This window comes from Calonectris borealis, chromosome 2 (genome assembly GCF_964195595.1).
Source record: "Calonectris borealis chromosome 2, bCalBor7.hap1.2, whole genome shotgun sequence".
NCBI classification, from domain to species: Eukaryota; Metazoa; Chordata; class Aves; order Procellariiformes; family Procellariidae; genus Calonectris; species Calonectris borealis.
In genome coordinates this window covers 171,550,053-171,568,525 of record NC_134313.1, presented here as the reverse complement: position 1 = coordinate 171,568,525, position 18,473 = coordinate 171,550,053, and the positions used below count along the sequence as shown (strand labels likewise).

The 18,473-nt window shown below is 47.2% G+C and overlaps 1 protein-coding gene across 5 annotated transcripts in view; it reads right to left on the bottom strand.

The window, feature by feature from the left end:
- The window catches only part of SMARCD3 (SWI/SNF related BAF chromatin remodeling complex subunit D3), a 115,539-nt gene that overhangs the window by 58,420 nt on the left and 38,646 nt on the right, over positions 1–18,473 (bottom strand). For 4 of the 5 annotated variants that reach the window (XM_075144501.1, XM_075144500.1, XM_075144502.1 and 1 more), the window contains exons 3-4: positions 3,583–3,800; positions 396–438 (exon numbers count right to left, since the gene is read on the bottom strand). In XM_075144501.1, coding sequence (XP_075000602.1) covers positions 396–438; positions 3,583–3,791 — 252 coding nt within the window. In that variant the 5' untranslated portion in view covers positions 3,792–3,800. Of the gene's footprint in view, positions 1–395; positions 439–3,582; positions 3,801–14,739; positions 14,985–18,473 lie in introns of those variants that run through there. The other variant, XM_075144503.1, reaches the window with a different exon arrangement.

The following is an 18,473-nucleotide window of genomic DNA, read 5'->3' as shown; positions in this document are numbered from 1 at the left end:
GCCAGAGAGACCCGAGAACGAGCCCACCTCCTACGGGCACAGCTGCGCTCCGAACCAGCTTTTGGCCGGCCTCAAAAATTGATCAAAAACGTCCTTAAGACGCAGAGGGCCCCAGCGCCACGTCGTGTACTTCGCAGCCCAGCACCACTGTCCATCCAGCAAGTGGCAGTGCCGGCTCGGCTAACCCAGCGCACGAGGACGGCGCGGGCCGGGCTGCACTCCACGCTCCCAGCCCCCAGCCCCAGCCCAGCCTTGCTCTCTAGACTTTCACCCACTGCCTACTTACTTTTTAATTAGATTTTTAAACAAAAAGTGAAAGTATTTTCTAAAATCCCTCTAATTACACTAAGATGCTGAACTGATTGTGAAGGGAATAGGAAATGAAAGCGACTCACCCTCTGAGGGAGAATTTTGTCAGCCATCTTCCTCCTCTTGGCACTGTACATTTTTTAAAGAAAAAAACACGTTACCATGGTGACAGATCTAGGAGTAACGAGGCCACCTGCTAAATTATCCTGACATCTCCACATGCTGGTGCACAGCTGTGCATGCATCAGCAAAAGGGTCTCACCCATGCCCAGGACCTAGGACCCCTTCTCTCAGCAGCCTGGGGAGGCAGTTAGCTAAGAACAAATCAGGGCTGTCTGTTATGCATCTTGGAAAGAAGTGTGCAAGTTCTTTGATCACAGCATCTTCTACGGTGCGGGGTGGCAATGTATGCAAGTGCATGTGCACATGCTGTCTATAGATACAGAAAAAGCATGTAGGAGGACGGTACGCACGTGTGGCAGTGTGCATAGATATACCTATGCGTATGCACACCTAAGTGGCTGAGTGCCTGTAAACAGAATGTGAACTTGTTCAAACAGATGACATGCATTCATTCCTTCATGCCCGAAATTGAGTGCTGATGAAAACACACGTATATATGTGTGTTTCATATGATGTATAAAAACACACATATATACACACCCTTCCCTATGTATATACACTTGTTTCATTGTACCGCATTTGCATGAGTGATATACAAAGGTAAGTGGGCTTATGTTTCCATATTTGTTCATCTTTATGAATGCACATGTGGGAAGATATATGTGTGCCTGCAGCGTATATACATAATGTGTCCACACCCGTACATAAGCACATTTATATATCTATGCTTTTAAAAACATACTTGTGTTCGTGTACATACACGCAAATGTGTGTGTGCCTAAGAAATGGTACTGTCAGGAAGATTGCCAATTACATTGTCTTTTGAGTTCTTCAGATTCTGAGAACCATTTGTGGCCACCAAACCTCTCACCTCGCTTTCCCTCACAGGGCCGAGAGGGAATCCAGGCCTTATTCTCCACCTCTGTAATTTGTGAGGCCTTTATCTTACGCACGAAATGAATCACTCCCTCTGCGACAGACAAATGGGAGGAAGCGAACCGCCTGCTGCTGCTCTGCCGTGCCACAGGGATGCCCCTCACTGCTTTCATACAGGAGGTCTGTCTCAGCCATGCCCATGGGAAGGCTGCTTCCACACACACCCATGCGGCACACTCTCTTCCTACATTTGCTAATAATAAGCCTGGCCTGAAATACCAGATTCGTAGATTCTTCCCCCTCCCCATATAAGCCAAGCCTGAGGAACTCTTTGTGCCCAGAGGTGCAAACTACATCCTTCCTCGGGGGCAGAAAATTCATCCACACAGTCACACCCAACTTCATAGGTGAACAACGTCCCTTTTAAAAAGCGTAGGAATAACGGGACTGGAATGTTACAGGGTGTGAACCTCCAACTCCTTCCGCAGCTCACAAAATCAAATCTGCACTGAAACACTTCACAGAATCTGGAAGTAATGCCTGAGCAAGTTCCATCCTCCCAAAGGGAAATGGGATATGCATGCACCTGCAACAATCCCAAAGGCTTGCAATCAAAAAGAAAGTAACAAACAAACCAAAAACTCCCAACAATTTGGGTCTCAAACAGTTCTCCATGAGTCTATTAGAGAAATGAGATTTTTGTCTCCACCAAACCTGCCAAGAAAGGACGACTATACCTTCTTGGCCTGTTTGTGCCATAAAACATAGGACTCAATTACTCCCAGAACTGGACCCAAGGTGCCAGAAAAGTTTGCCTGAAAAAACAGAAAAATTTCAGTGGGAAACGACAGGAGGTGGAAACGAACAAGGGGAAAACATTCAACACGTTATCTGGAGAGAAGGCATGGCAGAAGAAACAGAGAAACTTTCCTGAGTGCCTAGGAAGCCCTGGTGTGAGCTGGACTCACTACAGTAGAGATTACTGGGCTCCAAACTAGAAGCATTGAAGCTAAGAACTGGGGAGGGGGAACTGCTGCCTTCTGTGAGTTAGGCCATCAACTTTTAGAAAATATTCTTCTTAAAGACCCCTGGAAACTAGTTAGTGACTAAAGTTTACCTTAACTATCCAGCAGCGGCCATTTTTCAGGTTATGTCTACCCTGTATATTTGAAGGCTAGGCATTATTTTGTGCAGCCTCCTGGAGTACATCCTGGGAGGTGCTGTGGAATGCGCGTTTTGGCTAGTCCTGGGCAAGACCTCCACGACGCACGTGCTCACGTGCTGCACTCACACACATTCCTTCTGTATTCAATCTTATGCAGTCGTAATGTATTAATACTCTCAGGATTGGTGTCCTTTCCAGATGCATCCCAGATATAAACATTCCCAAGTCTGGCTTGCTGATCCAAGGCATATAACCTGGACAGAGCAGGGCTCCTGAAGCACTGAGCTTAGAGAGTCATGTTTTACCTACAACCAGATACGATGACACCACCAGAACGCTGTCTGAATCTATATATACCCCTATAAAGATTTTGCAAAAGGCAGAAAACCTAGATGACTGCACCCTACATATTTGTCAGGAACTGGCTCACACTTGGAACTCAAGACTGCTGAGGTCTTGAGGTCTAATAAGTTGCAAAAAGAAATTAGCAAACTGTTATTTAAGAGAGAATGCATTCAGCACTGTACAAAGTGGGCATACTTTAAAAAGAAAGTTCCTTTAAAAAAAATCCCTCTAATCCTATGAAATTATTTCCTATGCATATCTCTCTACTTTATATGTAGGAATGCTGTGACAATTGCAAGTTTTACGACCACTCTCCTGAGTGACCATAGTGCCAATATTCACATGACCAACCAAAAATTTTTTCCACTTGTCTCATTTACAAACCATTTTGTTAGCCAGTCAGAAATCAGAGAAACTATACAGAACAGATAACAAATAATACAATAATTGTACTATATTAGAAGAGAACTGTTCATTAACTTTAAAGGCTAAATATAATGGCCAGATTTATAGGCCGATAAACCTGCGAGGTAAAAGCATTATAACTGCAAAACCAGACGTTAGTAAAGGTCAGTTTGTTCAAGAGCATTCACAAACAACACAAAGAGTAAAATTTACCAATGTTTTTCCTGCTTTAAGAAACCGACAATATATAAATCTTCTCTTCTGTCTCATTCGATCTTAAAGGTCTTACCTATTGCTAAAAATGTTTCGTTTTTTCTTCCTCAAATTGTCCTCCCATGTTTTCTTTCCGGAACACTCACCTCCTAGTTCGGTTCTGAGTGGCTTGCTGCTGCTGTTGCACTTGCTGCTGCACCTGCTGCTGCTGGACCTGCTGTGGTGCAGTGCGTTTTCTTGTTGTTTCCATCACGGTCTGGGGCATCCCAGGTCGCACTGAGGGGCTTCCAACGTATGGGGGGCCTGGGGGACCCATGGGAGCCCCCTGATGGGGCATTCGAGCTCCTGATGGCATCCCAGGTCGCTGGAGAAGAAGCGAAACAGAAAGAAGAGCCAATTTGGTCCCTGTTTCTTCAGCTGCAAAGACATTTGTACATGATCAGACACTCGCTCCAGCAAGTTCCCCATTCTGACCATCCTGATAAGCACTAAGCAGCAACACAGAGCACGTGAGCTCTGCTCTGCTATTTCCCGGGCATCGTGAAGAGGAATTCAGTGATAAAGGAGACAGGAAACACTAGGCTTGGGAAAACACTCAGTGGTCAGTAACACATCCAGGCCAGCCTACAGCAGAAAGCTCTACCTTCAGGCCGAAGAAAAAGCTCCACGGCAGCTACACACAGTCCAAATTGGTGCAGTTCACATGCTAATCAAAGCTACAAGCAAGCTCACGTCTACAGCGCTTCAGATTTTGCACTGACTAGCAGGCTGCTTTGATCAGTAGGGAGACTGTAACAGGCGAAGGTGAACCATGAAAGCACTATGACAAAACATTTTCTATTAAGGGCCCTCTCCTTCAGCTACACGGGAGAGCAGTGTAAGTTCATAAAGCAACAAGAGTCCTTTAAGGAAAGGTCATGTCTCTGATCAAGCCTCTAAAATAAAAAAAATTTTAAAAAGGGAATGCGGTAGTTTGTCAGCCACCCCTGTAGGCATTCTTAAGTCCTGACGTTTATGTTGACTTCAGTGTGCTCTGGAGAGACACTTTGGGTCAAATCACAAGCTTAATGCTGTACAAGACACACAGTAAACTCAATTCTAAATCCTCAAAGTTTACAGTCGTCAAGGAAAAACACCAGTAAAATAATTACTACTTGTAAAATGCAATTTAAAACAGAGAGAAGAGCTTAGTTTCATTCTAAGAATTATCAAGATCCTTATTATATGTCTACGTATATGTGAAAATACAGACAAATACACACACACTCTACACGCATTTGAACCAGTATGCGAATAAGAAAAATCGCACACAAAAGTCTTTTGAAAATCAAGTCCCTCTACAAAGTCTTTTAAGGAATCCAAGAGGCAATGGCATCCATTATGGATAAAGAATTGGTTAAAGGATAGAAATGAGGTAAAAGTAATTGGTTCTGAAAATAAAAGGCAGGCACATGCAGAGTTTTGCCGGGACTCACGCTTTTCAGCATATTCATAAGCAATCTGAAAAAAAATTTTAAAAAAAGAGAGAGAAAAAGCAAGGAAGTGAAAAAGTCTGTTGGTAACACTAAGTTAGTCAAGCTGGCAAGGATGAAGGCCAGCTTCAAAGAACTGCAGGAGGACTTTATGAGACAGAATGAACACTTAAAAGGAAGATGAAAATGGATTTCCATACATATTGAAGTGAATTACACCGGAAAAAACAATCCAATCGTCACACAGAAAACAATGGGCTCTGCGCTGACTGTTGCCCAACAGAAGCAAGATCTTGGACTCTAAACAGACACTTCCAGGAAAAAAAAATCGGTTCACTGCCTACTGGAGGTCAAAAAAAGCCATTAAACAGAAGAAATGGCAGGGAAGGGAACAGAGAACATCACTGTGCCACCGCCCGTGGTTTGCCCACGTGCTGAATGCTGCGTGCAGTTCTGGTTCCCGCAGTTCAGTAACGGTAGAGTGGGTCTGGAAAAAGTACAAAGAACGGCACGGAAACGATTAAGATACAGAACTGCATCCACATAAGTAAAAGTAAATACACCATGGTTTTCCATCTGGAAAGAGGTGATCCAAGGCAATCTAAGGGGGCATTTGCTAGAGGTCTGCAAAATCATGAGTGGCCTGGAGAGGGCAGTTGGGGATTGACTGTTCACGGCCCCTTCCAGAATAACAAACCGCAGCCGTGGGAGGAGGCTGGGAGGAGCCAGGCTCACAGACAACCAAGAGGGGGTAGTTTGCCACACAGGGGGGAGTCAGCCTGGGGAACCCCTTTCCAAAGGGGTGCTAACGACATGGGAAACACATTTGGCGCAGAAACTTCTCTGAGTTATCAACAGTTACAGACTGAGACAGTACTTGGGAGAAGTACACCGGTGGTCTCCAAAGCGAGGTGTGTGCATCCCAGAGGGCATGCAGGACTGTCCGTTAGAGGGTGGGGAAAAAATGGGTTTTGTACTGTTAATAAAGAAAAGAAAATAAACATTTTAAAATAGTTTATTTCATCTTCATCTCATCCTTTTATGATTTCTAAATATATAATTATACTACATATTATAATAATATATAATTCTAAATATAACTTGGACCTGCATCTCCAAATTAACCACCCAAATCCACTGTAGTCCCCAAAGCCCCAGCTCAGTGCCCTCCCTGATCATCACAAGTCTTAGATATTCCTTGCACTTGTACGCATGAAGGAACCTGGAGAAAGAAAGAAGGGGAGTGAATGATCAGCCAAGAACCAACGGCTATAATCGGTACAGACAGAGGAGGAGGGCTGGGGCAGGAGAGAGACCAGCACAGGGAGCCAAGCAGGTGAATTCAGCAAGTGTTCATGTAGGAAACCGACTGCGGGTATTGCCACCGAGCGCAGGAGCAGCAGGAGGCAGCAAGAGGCAAAACTGAGGCTTTGTGCAGAGCTGGAAACATCTTCTCGCGTAAACACGGAGCTATGAAGACTGCTGGAACAGAGCAGCTCTCTCCGTTCCCACGTACTCACCCCCACCCTCTGACCCAGGCAGAGTCAGCAGAAACAAATGGCCCAGAAAACGCTTCTCACTTGAGCTTCTATTTAAGATCTCTCTGTTGTCTGCCAGTCTACACATCGTGGCCTTCTTCCAGCAAAGAGCAGACCACTGGCCCCGCTGTTGCCTGTCAATCAGCCGGGGACATTTGACAGTCATTCAGAAGAGACAAGATCCTCGGCACAGCCATCTCATGTTCATCCCTCCTGGATGAACAGGGATCAGGCTGCAGGCCCGCTTTTCTGCGTCTATAAAGGGCACCTTAAGGCCTGGAGAACAAGGTCAGCAAGCCAAATCTACTCTCGATCCAAGTCTGACATCTCTGAACTTCCTTCAGTTCCCTTTGTTAAGCATCAAAATAGAGATACATAGAGAAGGGACAAAACTGAGAAAAAGGAGACCGCTCTAGCAAAAGCATATTCAGCCTCACCCCTTGTCCCGCCTCATTCCTTCCCCTCCTTTCTCATGTTCCTACCCCCGATATCACCCGTAGATAAAATATTACTCACTACGCAACTGCCACCTCCCTGCTGCAAGCCCACCAGACTCCCAAGATAGAGAAATGCTTTCTCTACCTAAACTTTTATAAAAGGAGAACAGACAAGCAGTACCTTATATTATCTAAAAGCTTATTTCGCTCTCAAACACATGTGCAAGACAAGACAGTGACAGACAATACATTGAATTTTTCACAATACTGACATAAAAAAAAAAAGAAGTCTTGATACTGAAGAGTATTACAATACCATTATGTCTTTTGAAAGAGATCTTGGAGGTGCACCTGTCTACGGATTAGGATCTGTGCCTCCCCTCTTCCTCAGAGGGATGGAATCTGCCCTGAACAAGTACCATCCATGGCGGAGGCTGCAGTGCAAAACCGCACTGACACATCCTCCCTCCTGGGAACTCATCTGGCCGAGACCCCCCTGCCCGACCCAGCTCTGCTCTTATCCACAGACCTATCCCCTTTTTTCCTCCATTGACTCCATATACACGTTTCACTCTGCACTACTTCAAACACTTCACTGGCAGAACCACTGCGGGCCGTAGGAAGTGGGGAAGACCGCAGCATGTCCCCAGCCGAAGGGACCTCTCTCACAGCTCTGAGGAGACGAAGCAAAGAGCAGAGCAGAGTGCCAGCAGAGCAGCTAGGCAAGGCCAAACAGTACGGCACACAGAGAAAGGCACACAACCGCTATTTCACGCGTGCATACTGGTCCCTACGAATTCTGCCAACTGCCTGCGTTCCTGCAGAGTCCACCACCGCCCTGGCTGCCCCCTTCCAACGCCGAGCACGCTGGCCGTGCAGCAGGCACACCACCTCCCCCACAACTGCTGCCAAGACCCTGTCGCCACCTTCCAGCGCCCAGTTTCCCAAGCCACACATCTGGCTTTTCTACCTTCTTCCCTGCCTGAACCTCCTGCCACATCAGACGACGGCCTCGCTCCTCCTCCTCTCTGTCATTCTCCGAGTGAACGTCTCCTGCCTGACGGCAGAAACGAGACAACATTGGAGTGGTGCTTTTCTACGCGTTTACTGCAGAGTCTTTTCTCAAGGGACATCAACACCACACTAGCCAAAATGCTGAAGCAGAAAAAAGAAGGGTTCCCGTCTGGACATACCAGATAGAGGAAAATAACCTGAAGAACTGATAGGTAAAAGGAAAAGAAAAGCAAAAACACTACAAGGGCCTTAGAAAGGGACTGAACAGAGAGCGGGGCATCACTGCAATGCAATATAGCACTGAGCTGCACCGACAGCCATCTCCTGTTCTGAAAGACAGGCTATCCCTCTCGGCACCACGCAGGAGGACTCCGACGGCGTGCAGCGAGCAGCCACCGGCTTCTTGTCAACAGAGAATCTGACAGATTTTGAGAAGAACAACAATTACCAGGTATACAAACAGCACATTTTTTTAACTAAAAATAGAAGCTACCTTGGCTAGACAACATATCCTGTCAAGGCACTGCAGTAGCTACCGATTTCTATAAGCATAAACACAGGCCAGATGCTGCCTGGAGGTAAGAATGGGTCACTAGAAGTACCGGAACAGCTAGGAAATTTAGACTAGACTGATATTGTCTGATGGCAACAGGTTTCTGACTGCACAAATGGTTTCCCAACTGAACGTGCCATTTCAAAATGGACTTTTAGAAGTCCAAGAAAAAAAGTCGTAGACGGCTTCTCTCCTCTCCTATAACCACAGATGTTACCTCATACGAGTTCCTTTTTTTTTAATGTCTATGAATCTTTTAGAGATTTAGTAAGCAGAAACATCGGTATTGCAATTCTTCTTGTTTGTCTGCCATATTCACCTTCCTTCATTTCCCAAAAGCTCTCACATCCTAGAATCAGGGTCTAAGTGTCCCAGGTTCCACCCATTTTTAAATAATGTTCATGACAATCCAAAAATCTTTTAACTTAGAAAACATCACATTTACAGAACTGTGAATTGTAACTTGAGACAAAGTTTAGCGACCACCTTTCTATTTCATGCGTATCCATTCACAGCTCAGAATAATCAGACACCAAACCTCAAACGAAGCACCTGGATGCAACCAAGGGGGAAAAAAAAAGAAAAAGTCTTTGGAATGGGAACTAACAAACCCTATATACCATCTTTGAGTTCCATCACCTTGCTCGTTTTAATAGATCTGATCATATCCACTACTGTGATATAACGTATGAATAGATTTTGTGTGAAGAACTACCAGAATGCGCCTCTTGGCTCTGTAAAAAGGATGGCTTTGGGAGGGGAGAGTAACAACAGAGCTCTGCAGCATCATGACTAGCATGGAGAAAGAGGAGGCTGATCAAGAGCTCACTGTCTCTTCCCTTACAAGAATCAGACAGCAGCTAGCAGTTGGCAGGATCCGGTACTTCTTTATGCAAGATAAGCTGCAAAAACTCCTGACACAAAACACTCTGAATGCTAAAAGTTTATATGGGTTCAGGAAGACATCAGCGGACTAACCTACATAAATAAAATCCATACAGAGGTACTACACATAGAAGGCAGCTTTGGGTCAGAAAGCTCCAGAGCTACAAAGCGCAGAGTATTTGGATGAAGCATCACTAGGTTTTTGCCTTGTTCCTATACTCCCATGCAGTCTTCTGCTGCTCCCTGCAACTGGGGACACTGGACTAAATGATCCAGTGTGACTGTTTCATATTCCTACGGTATTTCTTTTTTAAAAAACAGAAGAGCAATTCAAACATCTCACAGATCAATCACATCTGTGCACCTATACTCATCAGCAAATCCAAGTTTTCTCAATGAGCAACTCAAATTTGTTTAACAAGCCCATATTGCATAAAATCACATTGATCTCTATTAAAGCCTTAGCTAGAATTAATATGATTTTCTTTTCTTAATTATGTGTGAACTTCTCTGTATTTGTTAGCCTGCAGTCAGTCCAGGGCTAGGAAAGGAGAAACCTTCAGTTTCTACTAGAAGCTTGCTTACGTGGTTGAACGCTGTACAATGTTTTCACTCTACCAGTCTTCTGCAAGTACCTTCCTAACCAGGTTTCTTCACTGCAGTAAGGTCCCTTGATTTCTCCAGGCTGCCCTACACTCACCCCAAACATCTCCGTGTTTAACAAAACAAGGAATACCTATGCAGCAAATCAGTGACTGCATTCCAGGACCAGTTCCCTGGCAATCTTCTAGCACAGAGAACCACGCAGACAGCCCGGTGTTAGGCAAGTGGAACAAACTGTCCAAAAATGACAGTTCATGAGGCTCTTTTCTAGCCCTTCTAGTGTTAGCTGATTTATGCTCTGACAAGATAGTCTTTATATCCATGATAATATAAAAATTAGTGGGGTATTTTTCATTAGCAAAGTTCTACTTTTTTCAAACCTAATATTCACCTCACCTTGCTACTTCTAGTAGTGATCTCTACAAACTGATGACTGGCTGGAAGAAACAATCACTTTTATCCACTTAAAAGAGATCACCATTCAATTTGGGGAGAATATCTTTAGTTCTTCCCATTCTACTAAAACAAATATAATTTTTGTAATATACTGAAATATGAGTCTGTGAGGTCATCCAGTCTTCCTCGTCTCAAAGAAGTATCACCAGTATCTCCATCAACTTTGATAGAAGTTTACTTCTTTAACCAGTGCCTAAAAGCCTCCAGTGACAGAGATTTTACAACCTTCCTAAGCAGTGTCCATCCTTATATATTATAAATAAATAAATCAATAAACCCCATTCTCTTATTGATGAAGTCTTCACAAACCTCCCACTACTACTGCCCTCTGAGTTACCCCTCTTTTTGCTTGTTTTTCATGCAGATGACCAAAATCAGAAAAATATTCTTGTAAGTATATGTCACGGATTTACAATTGCTTTGCATTATTCTCTGCCCCATTTCTTAATCAGGCTAACATTTTACTTGCTTTCTTAGTAGCAGCAGTTGCTGCTACACACTAGGCAGCTCACAGTGACATGCAAGCCTTCCTCCTGAATCGTTACGGTTCATTTAAAACCCAGCAATGTATGAGGAGATGCAAAATTCGTTTATGAAATTCATTGCTCATCCCCTTTTCCAGATCACTGATAAATCTATTAGACACTCCATACACATCTTTGGGGCACCAGACCTGTCTTTTTGCCTGTTAAAAACTGGCAACGAGTTATTTATCACTATATTAAATATTTGTTTACATGATGGCATGCTTTGAGAGCCTTCTTTCACTGTACTAAATGCCGTTTCATATAACATACTCCATTTCTGTACTTACCATAAAATTCTATGACCGGATTTGAGAGGTAGCTAACTAGACAAAAAGAAGACTGAAGATAAGCAAAGGAGTCACTTAAGTGATACATAGGTTTGTATAAATTAGCAGTCTTGACGTGTAACTAATATTAAACTGTAGAGATTAGCAGGAACTACGAAAAAACACATATTAGCAGAAAATAAATATGGATAAGGACTTGTATTAACAGGAATTGCTTCCTAAACACAGCACAGAGGACAAAGAACAAGATCACTATGGGAAAAAGAAGGTGATTTGAACTGACAGCAAGTATATTGTAAATACAGATATGACTTGATAGTTAAGAAAAGGACATAGACCTTTATAGGTGTATCTTGTGTATAAAAGGCAAGAAGATTGGTTTTGGAAGGAAGATAAAGTCGGAACAGAAAAAGGGCACAGAAGCAGATTAAAAAGGTCAGAACAACAGGACAAGAAAACGAACCACAAGCAGCTTCTTGTGTGAAGACGACACAGGCAAGGTCAACAGTACAAGGCACCAAAGAGGAGAAGATTGCTGCAATTGAGTCACAAGAGGACAGATGTCTGGACAAGAGCTTTGACAGGATCTGCACCATGGACCTTCTCAAGGCTATATGGGAAGATACCTCCCTGAGTAAGAAAAAGGAAAAAAAAAAGAGAAAAAAAAAAAGGGGAGACCAAGGTAACATGCACTGAAGGGATCCAGCCAGCAGGGAGGCCTATGAGAGGGTCTAGAGGGTAGAAGAAACCGAGAAAAGGCATGGCCTGCAGGAAGATTAATAACTTGGTTTGGGTCAACAAAATTTAAGCCAACAGCTGGACACCCAGAGGGAGATGTCATAAAGACAGCCTGAAACGTACTACTGGACAGTAGAAAATGCATCAATAAAGAGATAAATCAACATAGATGTGGTGATTAAAGCCATATTTATCCATAAAAGTGCTAGAAATAGAGCTGAGAGGAACAAAAAAAAGGACAAAGTAAAGGATGAAGCCTTTGGGGGGAAAAAAAAATCTCTCCTCCCACAAAATCAATGTGCAAGACCCTGATGAAGCAGAACAGGAGTAAAAGAATTGTAAAAATAAATAACTGAAAGAAATCTAACCTTTTTCAAAGAAGAACTGCTAACCAGAGGTGTAACAAACTATCAAGCACACAAGCAGGACGGGAATGAAGTATCGCACTTGAGATTTTTAACCATTAAGAGATTTCACCTTTCAGAGGTATCCTGTCTGACTGGGACAAACAAGGAAGGAGACATCTTCTAAGCTGGCAATATGGAAAAGAACAAAGGCAAGATCAAGTGCACAAGAGCAAAGGGCAAAGTGACCTTAGCAAAGGAACATATGTTTCCAGAAAGATCAAGTGAATCCAAAAGCTAACTGCCCTTAGGAAATACTGCAAAATTATCCTGTTCATTTAAGTGTTCACATAGCAAAAAATTTTCTCACAACATTCTACCTCTATTTACCTCTCCCCATTTGGGGGAGGGGAGGAGGAGGAAAAAAAAAGAACCCTGCAATAACCAGATCAAATAATGTTATTATAGATAACATAAAAAATAAGTAATGTGAAGAGGAGATTTTTCCCTGAAATTAGAGCAGCATCTGATTCCAAGGAATTCCAGTAAAGTTTCCTATGTAACTTGATTTTTCAAGGAATTAATTCAGATGCTGACACACTGTGGATGGTAATAAAACTCAATATCCAGCACTATGTAAACTCAAGATAATGGCTGTGATGGCACATTCTCTTACTTGGTAGGATACTGGACCTGAAGCGATAAAATGAAGTTAAAGCTTTTTTATCTTTTTTAAGTAATGGAAGACTGACTACCCCAACCTGTGTTTTGATCAAAATGAACCTGAGATGAGGAAGAAACTAAAGGAAAGGACAAACAAGGAAGCAAAAGCAGAACTAAAGGAGATCACCATGGAGGAAAGGAGAGGGTCACACTTGATGTGTTCAGGCAACAGACTAACAGACAAGAAGCCCCAGCCACACTAACAAGTAGCAGGAAGGTGACAAACAAATGCAGATATTCCAGGCAAACGCAAATATTCAAGTAAGATGCCACTAGTGGCAAAACTCCCAGGGCAGAAAAGGTAGACTTTTCTAGCATCCAAATAAGTAATGGAAATGCATTCTGCTATACTCATTTTGGTATAAATTAAAAATTCCCATGTTTAAGAGGCTAGCGTGCTGCTTTCACATGAAGTCCATCTAGATTTGGAAGAAGCAAATTCACATAACTATTTTTGCCACTCTTGATACTAAAGGAAGACCACTGGTGTGCAAATGGCAACAGAAACCTTGGAAAAGGCAAAAGCATCCCATACGCCCACCCCTCCCAGCTTGCCTGTGGTTCTGCCCAGCTACGGCCCCCCTGAGCCAGACTACCTTCATGGACCCACACGTCCACAACAAAACCACTGCTACAGACCTGCGCACCCGCCGCTCTCGCAACAGACTGCCCCTGCGCGCTGGCACCACATCGCCTGTTCACTGTCCCCACAAACACAGAACGCCACCTAAAAGTCCTTAGCTTGCAAGTCCCGCCATATCCAGGATCTGCAGGACACATGCTAGATCCTACACGGCTGGAGTAAGCCTGAATTATGGAGACAACTTAGGAGCCTGCCGTGAGCTCCACAGATTTCTATGATCTTTGCACGAGAGCCCCCACCTGATGTCTTCAAAAAGGTGTCACAGGAGGTGCCAGAATCCTCAAGAGAGAAAACACTCGGGACTATCAGTATCCAAACAGTATCTGCATTCCTTGGGGCTCTTTAACCGTCTATTTTTGTTAAATGTGTATCGATACAAGAAATCCAAATGTTATAAATGGTGACTGCTCTCAAGCACTAGAGAGTCACTCAAAGAACATCGTTTCCAATGGCAGAAAAACAGGGTTAGCATTTCCCCTTAAATGGAGATCGAAGACCTGATTCTTAAACAAAAGCTGGAAAATTTTTAAAGACCTGAAGGATTGCCTTAATTAAGCATGGCACCCTGAAATTCTCTCGTGGGTGAGTTCCCATAGACTGTTACAGATCTGCAGAGCTAATCTCTTCAAGCCCCTGAAAGTCACCTGTTAAGTAGCCAGAGGATACATAAGAGCCAAGACTGGAGACAAGAACCAGAGGCAGTACCACAAGGCTTCATCAGGCTTTCATCAGAATTGTTTTTCAAAATACAAGTTTGCTTACAGAACGAAGTGTCCTACAAGCCCATTTGGGTCAGATCCAGTGCAGTTTCTGCACCATGATCAAGCTCAAAAGCACGCTATTCACCATTCATGGAGAATCAAAGCAAAAATCACAGCACACATCCCCCCAGACACAAGCCTATATTATCAATGAATCAGTGCATATTCTGGGGGCTTTACAGACCCCGGTGCTCTCCTGGCAAGGCAGTTACCAGCGCCCCAGGAGCACACTGCAGGAGCCGATCCAGCCCAGCACAGAGCCTCCAGTTTCCACTCATCCCTCTATTTAGAGCCAGCCAGCTCACTAACTTTCCCGACTCACCACCCCATGGACCAGAAACTCAAAAAGTTTGCTTTTCGTAGCTTTGCGAGCCCCTCCTGTAACTTCGTCTGTAGCCATCAGGGTCTGCTCAGCCTCTCTCACTCTCTCTCTTCCTCTTTCTTTCCCTTTTCTGCCTTTTTCTCCAACTCTCCCCTCTGAGTCCTGCTGGGCTCTCACACTTCTAATAGCGCGGAGTGGGGAGGGGGCCCCTTCAGGGCCTTCCTGACGGCCCACTCGCACTAAGCCTCAGCTGCTGCATTCCTCCACTGATAAGCCAGAAATAGTTTGTGCTGCCGGGTTCTGTGTGTTTACTCTGCAGGGACAGAAAATCCAGCTTTTCAAACCTCTCTGTCCAAACAGCAGAGATAAGCAGGAGGCAAATTGAAAACACGTCTCAGCTTTTCCGTGGCAGTGCTGCAACCTCTCCTCCTCTGCACCAGGGGATGGCAAATTCTGGGGCAAGGAGGAAGGGGGAGGGGGCAACTTCAGCAGCAGTGACATAGAACGCGGTACCTCACAGAGAGTGTTTTCCCATTAGAAAATGCAGCAGGCGAGCAGTGAGAAACAATGGTTTTCCCTTGCTCCCACTGCTCCTCCTGCACTGCATTTCCAGGCCTTTTCCCCAGGGACCTGGCAGGCAGCACACAGAAACATTCACTGGCAGCATTTCCAGCATGTGAGACTGAGAACTAACCCCTTGGACGAGAGAGGAACAGCGGGAGGCAAAGAGCTGGGAACAGGGAGCGAGCGTGCGAGAGCGAGGGGAAAGAAAGAGTGTGAGAACAGAGGGAGGAAGGGGGCGGGGGGCAGCATGGCGACGGCACAACGCCTGACTTGCTTCCACGCTCCCAGCCGCCCACAGCCTCTCTCGCGGGGTGACCGCCCTCAGGATGCTTTGGTACCACTGTGACGGATCCATTAGAGACCCCAGGTGATTGACAGACGCAGACAAATTATTAACACCACAGCTGCCGTGAGACATCAGCAGCTCGCTGCTTACCACACAAAGCCCCGCACGACAACGCGTGTCATCCCAGGACGCTGCTGGGAACACGAAGCCCACCTGCCACCCAGGGGAAGGGGGCAGAAAGCAGCAGACCGCCCCCTCCACGACCGCTTGCTGCTGCAGCGGCCCTGACGGACATCGGCTAGCGCAGCGCCAGACGCTGGCAGCACGGCGGCCATTCCGCGAGCAGCAGCGCGGGCTCCTCCATAATGGCAGAGCAGGCAGCGGTGGCCTGGGGCACCGATCTGCTTACTGACAGCTCCTTGTGTGTCTGCGGCTTGCAAGCGGCTGATGTTTCCCAGTTTGCCTAACACAGCAATAGACGAGATGTTGCCAGGTTACGAGAGGGGTTTATTCTATTCCTCTGCTTGAAATTCTTGTCTAGGGGCTGTGAATTTTCTGGCAAGACTGCAAACAGAAGAGAATCAGATCTGAAACAAATAAATAAATTTCTGCCCTTAACCAGTAATAAAAGCACAGAAGAGATACTGCATTAGCCCGCAGCGAAGAGCAAGCCATGAACATCATAGTGCCTTTTGCACATGGGAACGAAGGCAACAACCTCCACTGATTTTTAGGGTGACCCCAATCCAAGCACTACTGTGTGGCAATAGCCATAGGAATCACAGAATTTTCAGGGGGGTGGGCATTGTTATCAGTTCCCCCTCATCCTCTCAGTCCCCCAGAAGGAACATGCCAAGCAAAGCGGTGTGGCCTTATTCAGTGCCTGAACTATTCCTGAGGTTCTAGCTGACGAACTAAAGGCATGTGTAATCTGGAACCAAACTGCTATGTGTCTGGTGGACTTGGTAGTGTTAGGTTAATGGCTGGACTCGATCTTAAGGGTCTTTTCCAACCTAAATGATTTTATGATTCTATGTGTCATCATAATTTTATGATTTTATGTGTCAGCGTGCCTGACTCGGTGGCATTGGGCCTGCATCTCCAATTTTTTTTTTAGCTCCCAGCAGCACACAGAAATGTTGGCTCCCACCTTGTGAGCCCTTTCCCCTGTCCCGGCAAGACAACCTGCGTTTTCTTTAGCGGCCGCGCTGACTGCGGGCTCCTGCGCTTGCCAGAGCAGCACCAACCCTCCCTGCGCAGGTGCTCCTATCCCCACTCCGCAAGGGGAACCGTGCGAGCACCCCCACTGCACGCAATGGCACAAACGGCTCGCGGCGCTGGAGACGGCTCAGGCCAACGGCCGCGAGCAGCCGTGACGGCCTCCGACCCCCGCCTCCGCCCGGCCCGCGGAGCGCCCCGCGGCTCGGGCCCTGCGCGTCCGCGCACGGGAGGGCTGCCCCGCCCGCGCACACGGCGCCGCGGAGCTGAAGGGGCCGGCGGCGGCGGGGCGCGGCTGCAGGCTGCGGCGCGGCGCGCAGTCCCCCCTCGCGTCCCCCCGCGCTCCTCCACCAGCACCGTCGGCACCGAATGGCAACGGCGCGCCCGGCACGGGCAGGGCGTGCGCCAGCCGCGGTCCCGGGCGCGCCGCTGGCGGGCGGGCGGGCGGGCGGAGGGCCGTGCCGCAGACCCCGGGCCGGGCCGGGCCGAGCCAAGCCGAGCCAAACCGAAGCGGGCCGCGCCGGGCCAGGCCGCCGGCCGGTCCCCGCGGGCCCCGAGCGCGGCGGCGCGCATGCCCGGCGCGGCTCCCGTGAAGGTCAGCCGTGGCCTAGCGGGGGACGCGCGGGCGGGGACGGCCGGACGCGCGGGCGGGCGCGGCCTTAACCCCTTCCGTGCCGCGCCCGGGGGGCGCCGCCGCGACCGCCGAGCCCGCCCGCGCCGGGGCGCGGGGCCGAGCCCGCCCGGCGGAGGCCGGTGCACAGGGAGAGGTGCGGGGCTGCGCGGCTCGGGGGGCGAGCCAGCGTCGCGGAGGGGGCAGGCGGCGGCGCTGCTCGGGCCGGGGGGCGGCTCCGCCTGTCCGCGCCCCCGCCGGGGACGGAGCTCGGTGCCGCGGGCAGCGCCGGGCCGGGCCGCGGGGCTCGGCGCCCCCCGCCGGGAGACGTTCCCGGCGAGGCGCCGCTGACGCCGGGCTTCCCGGGCTGGGGGAAGACAAAGCAGGCTCGGGCACTCCGCGGACGTCCCGCGAGGCCCGTGCCAGCCCTTGCCGCGGGCGGCCGCAGAAGGCGGCGAGCGGCGCCGGGCCCCGCGCTGGCCGCAGAGCCCCCGCCGGCGCTGACCCCCCGCCGCGCCAGCCCCGCCTCCGCCCTCCGGCCCGTTCTCCTCCTCGTCCGGGCGGTGCAGTCGGGGGGGTGTGCCTCGTGCTTGCAGGTTTTAGGCTTTTTTATTTTTCTAATCAGTCACAGATAAAGTAATAAGCTACAGTTGCTGCCATCGCCGTCAATAGCTGCCTTTATTACATTCTGGAGCAGGAGGATGTATTACGAAGTGCTACTGAATTTCAATTTAATACCATACAGTATGTATTGTATTCAATCTGGATGTTCTTAAGAAGCATTATATAAAGAGATTTCCTCAAAAGATCGTGAAATTACAAGGTCAGCCACTTCAAAATTAAGGAATGGCAGACTCACTGTAGCCATAGACTGAATGAGTAAAGTCCAAAAAAAAAATCATGTAATAATAAAACTCAGCTCTTACTTAGTATGATTGTAGTCCTCTAAGTACTTTAGAGAAGAAATCAGTCGAAGCCGCTCTTTTGTTTTGCAAATGGAAAATAAGGTACAAATGGGTGGAAGTGACTTGCCCAACATCACCTAGTTGAGAATGA